This window comes from Galeopterus variegatus, unplaced genomic scaffold (assembly GCF_000696425.1).
Source record: "Galeopterus variegatus unplaced genomic scaffold, G_variegatus-3.0.2 Scaffold617, whole genome shotgun sequence".
NCBI classification, from domain to species: Eukaryota; Metazoa; Chordata; class Mammalia; order Dermoptera; family Cynocephalidae; genus Galeopterus; species Galeopterus variegatus.
Window position 1 is genome coordinate 615263 of NW_007726728.1, and position 13400 is coordinate 628662.

Below are 13400 nucleotides of genomic sequence, written 5' to 3' on the forward strand. Positions count from 1 at the left end.
AGGGGTGTTAGTGCAGAGGAAACACCACCTGAGGACACAGTGAGGAGGAGGCATCTAGGAACCAAGGGGAGAGGCCTCAGAAGAAACCACACCTGCCAACAGCTTGATCTCAGACGTCAAGCCTTCAGAACTATGAGAAATACGTTTCTGTTGCTGTAGCCACCCAGTCTGTGGCACTCTGTCATGGCGGCCTGAGCAGACCAGTGCATCACTCCCAATCAGGAGCAGCTGTCTCCAAGCACGCACTTAGGCTTGAGCTTTCCTGCACTATTCAGATAAAGTCCAGACCTTTGGGGAGAGCTTCAGAGCTATCTTTTCTTATGGACTGCCTCTTCTCCTGGGAAAAATTTCTAAGCCACTGCTCTGGGCTCTGGGCAGGGCAGTTGCCTCTGCGCTTTTCAGCTTTCCTCTCTGGTAATGGAGGGTGAGCCCTACAATGAGCTGGAGGAAGAGCAATTGGTCCTGGTATTCCTTGACTGCTGTTTTTGGGTTAGGACTTCCATCCTATCAGTGGAGGCTATGTGGAGGAAGGGAGCCCCTGCGTTCTTTGCTGCACTCATCAAGAATTTAGCTTCTTCAACTGAGTGTTGGAGGGGTGAGGAATGCCACTTGGATTAGTCCGTTACTGTTGCTTATAACAGAATACCTGTAACTGGATAATTTATAAGAAAACAATATTTATTTCTTACAGTTTGGAGGCTGGGAAATCCAAAGTCCAGGGAACAAATCTGGTGTGGGCCTTTTTCACATCTGGTGACAATGTGGGGTTGTCACATTGTGAATGGCTGAGCAAGAGAGAGCTAACTTCCGCACTTGCTCTCCTTATAAAGCCATCAGAACCACGCCCATGACCACCATTCAACCACCAGTGGATTAATCCATTCATGAAGGCACAGGCCTCACAATGTAATCATCTCTTCAAGCCCTACCTTTCAATTACCATATTGGGGTTTCCCACCCTCTTAACACTGTCACAGTTGAGGCCAAGTCTCCAACACATGAACTTCTGGGGGACACATGTGACACATAACATGAGTGATCTGTCCTTCGTGGTGAGGCAATGGGACCCTCACCTGGGAGCTGAGGGGAGAGGGAGCCCGTGTTTGCTGACCTGCCCAGAGTGGAGCTTCTGTCAAGCTGAGTTGGGGTAAGGGAGAAAGGAAGCCACAGCCAGCCACTGTTCATACGGAGGTTTAGTAGATTTTCTTGAATGTTTTTTTTTTATTGGATGTATGCTCTTAGGACAATTTCCAGAGGCCTTAAATGGTTGTGTTTTAATGGTTTTCACCAGTTTTGCTTCTTTTGCCTGGAGTGGGTCCACAGAGCTTCTCACCCTGCCACCCTGAAAGTTGTCCCTTCCACAGCCTCCTGATTTGGCCCTCCATGGTTACCTGCCCTTGGTCCACTACTCTACAAAGTGGTCTGAAATATGGATCAAATCATGTCTTCTCTCTAGTAGGTTCTCCTTGCCCATGAGATAAAGAAAAAATTCCTGAACCGTCCTGCTCGACCCTGCATGGCTGATCCCTTGCTGTCATCTCAGCCTCAATTCACGGCTGTTCCCCGGCTCCGTCGAAGCCCCTCACATCACACAGCATCCCTCAACAGCTCTCTCTCCACACAGCTCTTTCCTGAACCCTAGCCCCACTGCCAGATGACAACTTGTCTCATCGGAGCTCAGCTCTACCCTTACAACCAGGGAAAGCTCCTCACATCTCAGATTAGGACTGTAAACACCTGCAACCTTGTGAGACTGTGAGCCTCTACTTCGCAGCATTTATCACAGTCACATGATCACATTTTACGATTATTTTGTTTATCGACAGCTTCCTTTATTCAGCTCTATACTTTAAGTGGGCAGTGATTAGAAAAATTATATCTGTTGTTGCTTAGCCACTGGAAAAGCCTGGGTACCCAGGACGAGATCTGTTGCAGGGGTGGAGTCACCGCATAGGCCCTTCACTAGAGCAATGCCAAGCGGAAATGTTGGGTTGGAGTTGCAGCAGAAAAACCCCAACAGCGCCAGCCTAGTGGAGCCATGGGAGCAGGACTGCCAGGGAGACCCCAGACCTGTGGAGCTACCACAGTGGAACGATAGCCTGGGAGAGCTGAAGTACGGCCTATGATCAGGAAAGCCATAGGAGGAGAGCTGCCCAAGGACTTGGGGACCCAACCCCACACCAGCATGCAGAGGAGGTCGAACATTGAGTTGAGGTACCTGATTTGCCAGCTTTGAGATTTAATGCCTGTCCTGCTGGGTTTTGGACTTGTTTGGATCTGTCGCCCCTTTCTTTTGGCCTATTTCTCCCTTTTGGAACGGAAATATGTACTCTATGTTTGTCCCACCATTGCATCTTGGAGGTAGATAACTTCTTTTTGATTTCACAGATGGGACTTTGAACTTCGGAGTCTTGAGTTGAAAGAAGTTAAGACTTTGGGGATGAAATGAATGTATTTGCATGTGAAAAGACAAGTTTTAGGGCCAGAGGTGGAAAATAGTGGATTGAATTATATCCCCTCAAAACTCACTGGAGCTTGAATTGTGTTCCCCAAGTTTTATGTATTAGAAACTGAGTCCCCACTGTGACTGTTAAGAGGGTGGGAAATCCTATTACGGTAATTGAAAGGTGGAGCCTTGAAGAGGTGATTGGATTGTAGGTCCGTGCAGTAGTGAATGGATTAAAAATGGTGGCCAGGGGCGTGGTTCTGAGGGCTTTAAAAGGAGAGGAGAGTCTGTCTGTCTGTCTGTCTGTCTGTCTGTCTGTCTCTCTCTGCTTCCACCATCTTACAAGGTGAGACCCCTGGATCACTGTCACCACCACCAGATGGGCTTTGGACTTCCCAGCCTCAGAAACTGTAAGCAATAAAATTCATTTTCTTTATAAATTATCCAGTTCCGTGTATTTTGTTATAAGCAACGGAAACGGACTAATACAACTACTGTATCCCAGCACGTGCACAGTAGACATTCAATAAAGTGGTAAAAGGCTGCAGGTGGGAGCACTGAGGCAGCTCAGGTGGGAGCACAGACGCAGCCCAGGTGGGAGGACAAAGGAGACCTCAAGTGGTAGTAGGACAGGGGGCCGGTCGGGCAGGAGTTAGGGTTGGGGTAAGACTAGGCCCACCACCCCTTAGGTCCTGGAAACCCAGATAGAAGGTGTATCATGTCAGTCCTCTGTCCCCAACACGGGCTTGGGGTGCTGTTTGCAATTTAGGAATTCCCCCAAGCCCACCCCAATTCTCCCACGTCCCCCCAAAGGCTATGAGGCAGAGATGCGGGGTCCCAATCCCGACCCCCTCCGCGGACTCACCCGCGCTTGATGCTGCAGATGCCTGCCCCTCTGCTCCCAGAAGTGCCACCACCGCCCGTCGCCCACTGGCTTCGCTCCAGCTGGGGCGTCTCGGCTCATTGCCCCACCCCCACCCGGCACCGGCTTTGGCACCCGAAGGCGACCCACGGGGGAGCACGCGGTGGGGGCGGGGGAGGCACCGAGCAGACCCGGGGCCGCGGGACCGCCCTGAAGCCGGCGCGCGCCCGTCCCTGCTGCAGAGGCCGCAGCTCCTGCAGGCTGGTGTCTCCCGCCTTCCGAGACCCCGCTTCCCCTGGTCAGGGCGCCGCTGCCTGGGGCTTCCAACCCCTCACGGGCGGTTCCTTCCCGTGGACGTCGCGGTGTCTCCGGCCTCGGGCCTGCCTTTTCTGTGCGCACCCGGTTCAGGCTCATGCCACAACCGCTGTCCGCGTTGTGCCCGGGGCCCCGCGCCTCCGCTGAGACGCCAACCCGGGCGCCGCGCCGCTCCTTTGAAAGGTGGACGTCACATCCCCTGGTCCAGCGGCTCCCCATGTCGCTCAGGAGCCCCCCACGGTGCCCGCCCGCTCCGGGTGCGCCCTGCTTGCCCTTTCTTGCCTGCTGACCCCTCCGCTCGTCCCGCTCCCGCACCGAGCACCGAGCAGCAGGCGGCTCCGGAGGTGCTGTCCGCTGACGCGTACCGTGCACAGTGACAGTGCAGGGCACACCGCGGGAAGAACTGAGGCAATCAAAAGTTAGAAGGGGAGGGCTGATGGAAATGAAGGACCTTGTTAACACGCTAAATCCTCACATTCATCAGTAGAAGCTGCCACAAGTTCATGGATTTTTAAGATGAGGCGGAACACCTGCCAGCGTGTGGGTGAGGGGCAGGTACCCCTGGAGCTGGTAGAGCCTCCGTGGATGCGCTTCGGGCCTGCCTCGGAGACATGTGACGGGCACCAGTGTCCTCCTCCTGGGAGCTTCCCTGGCGTCTCCTGCCCTGGTTTTGGTGGCAGGGTGCTGCTGGCCACCTGGAAGTCCTCACTGCGGTGAGGCGGACGCAGGCTGTGGGAGTGGGCAGCACTTGGAAGCTCAGGAGGCAGCTGGAGCACAGAAGACAGACCAAGGACACGTATGTAACCTGCACCCCCAGCACTGCCTAAGGCACATCTGCCTTCGAGAGCACAAATCAAACACAACAGCTGCCCTCCCAGAGTGGGGAATTTCGGGAGAATCAAAGACAGATCAGGGGAAAAATGAATAAAATAGAGGGAGACGGTGCATGCACAGATGATAATTACGTGCCATGAGTGGAGGAATATCGTGCGCATTTTAGGCCTTAAACTAAAATGGAAAAAAAAAAAAAAAGAAATTGCTTTTTCCTTCAGCTAGGAGGCCTGGGCATGGGGAAGGGAAGAAAGGACTGCTACTTGTTTATAAACCTGCACCACTGATTATTTTTACAAAAGTACGTTGCATGCATTTCTTAATATAAAACAAGCAGAAATTTGCCATTTAGAGCATGGTAAACATGTTTTCAATAGTTATGTAAGAGCAAACAAATCTCATTCTTTTCTAGAGAAAAAAGATTGATGGCCAGAAAGATTAGAAATGAAATTTGACTAAGTTTGTGTATCTCTAAAAGTTTAGAAATGGCTAAAATTGGGTTTTTCAAATAGGTCCAACTACCCCTGAGGACCAGTTTGCTATCTGCTAACTAAAGGTATAAAGCATAAACCAGGCATTCATTCACTCAACAAAAAATACTGACCACTATGCAGGTGGCTTTGAAGACCATGGAGGTGTGTGAGCCGCCCTCCTGCAGAGCAGCTTGGCTGCTTTTCCTACGTTTTGTCCTGGGGTCCCATTCTGTGGTCACTTCTGCCCTGCATTTCTTCAGATTTCTGGTATGTCAACCCAAGCTACTTGGGGCGCCTTGGACTCTTCTCCTCACAGGTATCCCTGGACAGCACAGTGACACGGCAACAGATTCCTCTCTGTCTCATGCAGGGCAGTTCCACGCTTGTCCAAAGCCTTGAAAGTAAGTTTTCTCCTTAAGACAAATTCTCACGCCAGCAGATAAAAGTTTCTCTTGCTTGTTATGGGTCCTAAGTATTATGAGATTGGGGCAGGAAGGATCACTTCAAGAAGAGGGATAGAGATGGTTCTGGGAAATCTCCAGACTCAGAAAGGAGTTCCAAATGCCAGGTGGAATTTTGATATAGCAATATGACAAGAGTAATTTTATTCCTCCCTAAAGAAAATGATACTATCATCTTCATAACTAGTAATCATTACACCATAAAAGTTTATATTGACTTCTGGCATATAAACTATCATTCAAAATAAAGTCTATTAACATTTTTTCACCTCTTTCCTTTTACTTTTTTAACATGGTCACTAGAAAATTGAACATTTTGAAAGTGGCTGGCATTATGGAGCATGTTACATATTTTGCTGAACTTGGGTAGTCTGTTTTTATATTTTTGGTCCTGTTTCCATGGAGTCAGGCAGAACATTTTTAAAGCTGTACGATTAACCTAGTGTTTTCCAAGTCTCTCTTTTGTTTAGATTACTTAATGTTTTATATTATTCTTAAAAATTCCAAGCTGAAGTAGGAACCACTGTCACCAATTTAACAACATACATTTAGGCCTGTAGTTTCCATAAAAGAATAAGCAGAGCTCTAGGAGAGCAGAGGGAAAGTGAGGTGTAATCCTCTGAAGGCAGACGTGAAATACTGTTCTCAGTCTGAAGGGCCATGGCCACTGATTCTTGTTTGAAAGTTGTTTCTACTGACATCTTGCCTAATTTGATCTTTGGCATCTATATAACAAACTATGCGAACAACTCTAGACCTTATCTGTGCCCACTCCACCCTGGGATGCTCCAGCCTTTCCCATCTCGTAACCACATCCACCATCTAGTTACTCAGACACCAAGGCATGCCAACATCTCCCAAAACAACTCTCCCTCCACTCCTGCCCCTACCCTCCAGCTGCCAGTTCCTCTTGGAAGTTGATCAGCCAATAATGCCTTTTCAAAATGCAGCAGGGGCTTCCCGTTGCATGAGGAACATAAATTGAACTTCTTACCATGGTCTTAAAAGCCTCTTACTACCTGGGCCCTGGCTCCCTCTCCAGTGCCACCACCTGCATCCTCCCTCCCTTGGCTCTGGGCTCCTTGACCTGCCTCAAGGTTCTCCTGCCCACAATAGTTGTCTTCTCTCTCTGAGGAGTATCATTTCCCACAATAATTTTAAGTGGGTCCTTCTATTAGGCTGCCAAAGTGCCCTGTGCATCTTCTTTATACAATTAACAGTTACTATCTATTTTTATTAATACAGTACATATTTCTGTCTTCCTAGAATTATACTCCAGAAGGACGGAAACAACTGCTTTGAGACTCTAGGTAGCCACTGCACCACCAGTCACCCGACACAGAGTAGGCACCCATAAATAAAGTACACAAAAACCTGGCTTCTATGTCCCAACTGATGTCTGTGTATCCTCTGGGGCTACATGACATCCTTGCATAAACTGGGTGAAACACCAAAATAAAAAACCTGTCGCTTACTGCATCTATTCTTCCTTCTGCAAGTCAGCTGACTTAACTTTTGTTTAATGTTATCCTAAATAAATCTTTGAAATCAGTTTTCCATGTAATAAAGCACAGAAGAAACTGTAATCCGGTGGTACATTCCAGAAAATTGTCAAGTCTTTGCTATTTCTATGTGGTGCAGATGACAGAAGACCACCATGTAGGTCAGAATAATAATTTCCATTAACTGCAACAGAAACCTGGGCCCTGAGGGGAAACTGAACCAATGTCAACACTCAATTGCTCCCAGTTTGTCTTCCCAAACTTTAAAGTACCTTTTTGGGCATTAAAAATATAGTAAAAATGAATACTATAGTTCCAGCAGTCAAACATCGAGTTCTACCAAGAAAGTCTCCATAGGTTTCTACAACTCTAAGACACTTCTTCCCTCATGGAAGTACTTTGTTAAAATTAATTTTTACAGTACAATTATTCTTGACTATAGTCACCCTACTGTTCGACAGATCTCAAAACTTATTCCTCCTATCTGAAACTTGGTATCCCTTGACCAACATCTCCTCTTTCATCCCTTCCCCCATGAAAGTCCTTTAAATCCCACCACTGCCCTGTCCCGGTGCTCCTGCTCACAGGCCATGAAGGAAAGGTAAAACTGGTGACAGGCCAGGCAGAAGGAAGCACACCTCAGAGGCAGCACTCAGCACGAAGGCCCTGTGGGGCCAGTCTGCACAGGCCTGGCCCGCCTGCAGATCCTGGGTCCTCATCACAACACTAGTCTACTTTTATAACCAAACACCCCTTTACACGAGCTACTCAAACACATCTCACCAGGATCCCTTTTTATCCAATTTACTTACTACTGGGTATATTTAGGAATCTCAAAGAGGCCATGACAGGGCAGTGTTAACTGAGAAACGGTCCAAATGACCACTGGAGATGGCTGAGGTGCAAAGCAGAAGTCCGAAGGCCTGGGTGGCTGAGCTCCCCAAGGAGACCACCACGCAGGTTACCTGCGAGCTTCAGGCTTCTGTGTGATCAGGCAAAGCACTCTTCCCCATAAATCGAAAACACTGCTGACACAGAAATGATACTCAGTAAGTATTTAATGAATGAGTGGACAGGTGGAAAAAGGGGAGAAGGCTGATATTACAAATATAAACTTTGTCAGCACTTTTAAAATAATAGCAAATACACTTAAATACATACAAAGTTTATTAAAAATAGGCTGCAACTGAAATACAGTAGAAATGGAAGACTACAGCAGTTTCGATGTTTTCTCCATAGTAATGCAGTTATGTGAAGCACTTCTACACGTATTCACATTTGACCTAATTTTCCAACGATGGCCAAATCCACTTGTTTATGGGTTTTACAACCACAAATACAAATATCTCTGTATGTAGATATTTACATGTATTTGTATGTACTTATGTGTATTTGTCTTTCTATGTATTAACAGAACAGTAAATCATTTTCATCATCTTTTTTCTTTAAAGAAAGTGTGGATTTAGCCACCATAAGGCTGCCAGTGTTCTCAAGATACTTGGGAGGAGCTTGCTTCTCCTAGAATTTCTAGAGCAAACATGCAAATCCTTCATACACACTTAGAACCATTTTACTCTCTTACTTAAACAAATGAGATGGTAAAAGCACACTTTCAAATAAGAACCCTGATAGACATAAAAAAAATATTTACACCAGCATTTTCAATGATTTATCATACAACTCTTACTAAAAGTGATTTCTAAGGCAATGGAAGCCTCTCATCTTCTACTTGAAAGTGTGCATATTTTTCTAACATACATATTTGTAAGAGAACAATATGGTACAGAACAATCACCTGGACCCCACATTAGGGCTTTGTCAAATAGAAAGTTTGCCTGTAATCTCACAAAGTAATTTGTCTCAGCATCACACAATATAGAACAAATTGAGGTCCGTCTCCCCAGCATCAGCCATAGATCCACAGCTGAAGAAGTGACAGTGGTAACTAGTAGTTCAACAAATAAAATTAAATAACTATATTATACTGTAAAAAAAATAGCTTGAACTGCCTTGAGTTATTCTTACATTTAAATTACAAATGCCATAGGTAATTGAATTCCTTCTTTCCTCTGACAGCATGTAGATGTAAATCTATTTCTTTTTCAAATTTAAAATTTCTGAGCTATAGCTGCACTTGAGTGTCACCTATTAATCGCCTGTTCTTCTCAGACATTTTTGTTCCTAGTCACATGAACATTGTTCAGCTAAAGATACCCTCCTTTGCAGATCCCTTGGGATATCTGAAATATTATTTAACTTTCTATCATAACTATCATCTTCAAATTCACCAATGATTAATTATCTAACAGTAATCTGGTATTTATAAAAATAATACCTCGTAAGTGTAAAGCCTCAAACTTTTCTTCTTTGGGAATGTTCACTAAATATTCAGAACAGAGCAGGAGGGCTTAGGAATGAGATGGAACAGCGGTGGATATGTACCGCCTTACTCACAGAGAGCTTCAGGCCACGCTGCTTCATGACACAACTATGAAGGACAGCACGTGGACAGACACCGCCAGGTGAAGCGTAAGGAGCATGTTTATGTGTTCTCCTGTACAATAGTTGGGGGTCGCTACCAAATAGTGCAAACACAACAGTCTGGGTAGTTCAAGCTATTCTCTGTTTGATAGTAAAATAAAGTTTTTGGAAAAGAACAGAATAGAAACTTCTTTGTCTGTACTCTTGGTCGATTATGGGGACATGGTAAGAAGAGACATCCCATTACCTTGGACTGCCCTTCTTCACTCTGTCTCCTTTGAACTCAAGACTCCAGAAAAAGGAACAAAAAAGTCACCTTCATGTGAGTCAGATAATTAAGAAATCAGACAGTGTTTAAATAGTATAAATGACAATCTCTTGGTAAAGTAAAATAAAATTTCTTGGAATTGGAACATCTCTAAACCCTAACCATTTTAAACAGAAATTATAAGTCACTTAGACATAGAACCTCCCCCTTCCCTCTTCAAACTCACACCTGCAAACCCACAACTGAGAAAATTTGGGGGCAAATACAAGATGCCCTTTTCCTATTTTTTATTTTGTGTTCAGTTCATTTTCCAGTTCTGTTAATTTACGAGAAGCTTTTACTTTATTTGACACATCTTGACCTTGTGAAAAAAGACGCTGGCGCTCTTTGAATGTCAAGTTTTCAGGGGCTCCAGAATTTCCAGGTAAATCTATATCTTGGCTGCAGAAGAGGGAAAGAAAAGATTACTAGTCAAATAGAAATAACTCATCAACAATTAGGTAAATTTGCATAATGAGCAATTAATTAAAACTTTCAGTGACAGAGACTCATTCTTTGATAAATTTTGTTATAACATTTCCTATAATTAAAATTATTGAGGCTATATTTAAACCCATGCAGAAAAAACGGCAAAATGTTCTCCTTATTAAAATGTTAACTTTACCTAGTCATATTCACCTCTCAAAAAACAAATGAGTTAAATTTTAGCAAGCAGGTAGTTCTTACCACCTAAACAAATTTCACTAAAGGAGTACAGCTATGAAATATAGCATTTTAGTGAATCTTACATGTATCTGAAAGGCATCTAGAAATACATCTAATTTAATAAGCTACAGGATGGTACTGCAGACTTTTCTGAATAGTTCAACTTCAGTGTTTTAAGACTAGTTAGAACAACAGCATTTCTAACTAAGATCCAGGGGAGGCGGCTCTGTGAGGACATGCAGCCTATTTATCTTCTGTGTGCCATCAGGGCTGGCCTACGTAATACAGCAAGATCCTGGGACGCTGCCCTAGGGCTCCACCTCCGCTGGTGGAAGCAAACGTTCTGACTGGAAAGCCAGTTGCCTACACTGCCATCTAAAACTATATCAGCAACAAAAAGTTTAAGAAGCCTATATGCTCACCTGATTTTGTACAATGGGAAACATCTGAGCTGAGAATGAAGTCTTTGAAATTTCAACCCAGCCTTATACAATTTAAAAACGCCATGAGAAATGGAAAAAGTCATCAGTTATAGATGATGTTACCAGTCCAGCACAACTGTAAATACCTTTTAGAGCATTTCTCTCTTGCATCCCGATAAGCTTCATGGGCTCCGATAACTGTTCCAGTAGATACCGTGTAAGGGTTTGGTCCTTTTCCATAAAAGAAAAAGTCAAAGTTAGAGTACATGAATTCCCAAAACTTTGCTCATGATAAAGATGCAGCGCCCACAGAAAAATAAGATATCTTTGCTGAATAAATACAAAAGCAAATGAAAGATACAATTTAAAATCCACATCTTTTAGTGGCCTGAATAACCCAATCATTAGCTTCAAAAAGTGCTAAATAATTGACCTTGTGCCCTTTATTATTAGAGAGGAAAACTGTAATGAATACATATCAAAAAAGTTCAAATCAGATAAAATGCATAATTATGCAAACGGAGACATCAGCAAAACTTTTCAGACATGCTCCTGACACTAAGAATTTTCTTACAAAATCATTGGGAGCGAATGCAACCCAAAGATTACGAAGTAATCACATGACTGAAGTTGTTCTTTTCAGGGTAACTATTGAACTTATTTTTCAAGATAAATGGCTGCAATTATTTAAGTCACTGACAAAATAAAAACGAGACTCAAAGCAGCATGCTGTGAGAAAAGGACTGGTCAGGCCCCTGACCTGGATCTGCCTTAGACCAGCTGGGTGACTGGGTGAGCAGGACATCAGCCAGGTTGGCAGCAGCACCATGTGTACCACTGACTTCAGCAGGCTGCTGAAGATAGAAGAGATGATGCTGATGAAATGTTTTAAATGCATTCAAGTTTAAGATAATAGTCACTAATATATTAAAATTATAATGCAGTAAATCAGCCTGAGTGTATTCCTACTCATTGTAACATCAGCAAGAAAAATTCACATTTGAAAAATCTTCTGCCTAAAATAAAATAGGCTGGAGTTACAAATGCTCAAAATATTCAGCAATCATTGATAGCACTGAACATTGAATTACACAGGCCACAAAATTATCACAATGTTTTTACATTAAAATTCTCATTATTAAACAGGCTGAACAAAAAAGTAATTTTTATGTTTCTATTCCACGTAAAAGGACCTGCTGTGCAGAACTTATGTGACATATTAGCACAGCTGCCTTTTGAATGGCACCTCTTCACACTGCACCTTTAACTTACTATTAGCCAGGTTTCCCACAATCACTGTATAGGACACCATCCTCAGCAAAGACTCAAAAGATTAAACAAAAACACATCAGTACCTTAAGACAATCCATAGTGGGCCTTTAGATAACTGCATGGTGGGATTTTTCCGATTTTACTCCCAAATTTTTTATTAATTTTGTTTGTTTTTAAAATCACTGTGTTGTATCTTTTGAGCTTTGTTTTAATGATGACATTGGTTTTTTCCACTGATAAACATCAATTCTTCAAAACTTTTAGAACTTTTAGAGTTAATTAGAATATCAAATACTTTTGACTATATATGAACACTATAGATTACAAATAATTTTCAAAGAGCCTTTAGGAACAAATCTTCTTCTACTGCGTTGCTGTGCTGAAATCCAGTATTATTCATTCTAGCTCACATCCTAATCCACTGCTCACACCCCTCAGTGGAAGAGACCAAGCCCGGTCTGCAGAAGCATGCTGTACCAGAGTGCTCACAAAAGAAAGAGCTGAACACAGGAATGTGGCAATGTTAGTGAGATGAAGAGGTGGCGAGGTCAGAATGTGTTCTGCACGCGGGGCAGACAGCGGTGTACTTTACGAAGGAAGTCTTCCGAGAGGCGGAGGAACCAGATGCAGGACATAACCTGCTCCTACATGGTACTTTAGGTGTAGAATAAAATAAGGATTAGTGAAATGACTGAGAGTCAAGATGGTTAGAAGTGACATCTAACTACAATATTCCATACCAAGCCTCATATTTATTTGTGTCACGGAACTTGTAAAATATCTGTAGTTCAGCTTATAAAATTTGACACAAAGACACCGATGGCATCTTGCTTCAAAATTTACTATTATTCCATATATGTCTTTTAAAAGTCCCAAATTCTATCTATTTACAACAGTAATTTTACAAAAAGATTTAATATTGGCTTTCAAAGCGACTCAACATAAACATCTTTATATATTCAAAGCTCTGATCCAGGTGGGAAAAAAGAATTCTGGCAAAACTCATTTGTTATGTAAGAGTCATAGTTACACCAGTCTTAGAATATGCAACTTCTTTCAGAATTGAGTCCCATGCACTGTTTATGCAGACATACAGCATTTATGAGACTCTTGTATTCATTAAATGTAACATTACTCTATTAGAGGATGTTTAGTGCCACAATTCCAATTCCATTTATAGTAAGACTGGCATGAAATCTGAATCCTTATAATTTAGTTATATTTTAAACGTAACATCTAGTGCTGTCTCAAAAACTGACTCCCAAATGTTATGTCTTGCAGTAGCCATTAGGTCCTGGCACAGGCTCTGCAGTCAACTGAGAGGGTTTTAACTAGGGGCAGCTGCATGCCTACTCAGGTTTG

General features: G+C 43.5%; 1 protein-coding gene across 1 annotated transcript in view; it reads right to left on the reverse strand.

Annotated features, from left to right (window-relative positions):
* Positions 1-10007: 10007 nt before the first annotated feature.
* The window catches only part of LOC103588788 (afadin-like), a gene marked incomplete at its 5' end in the record, with an annotated part of 47192 nt that continues 43799 nt past the window's right edge, over positions 10008-13400 (reverse strand). Inside the window, one exon of the mRNA XM_008570590.1 lies at positions 10008-10997. Coding sequence (XP_008568812.1) covers positions 10870-10997 — 128 coding nt within the window. The remainder of the gene's footprint in view (positions 10998-13400) is intronic.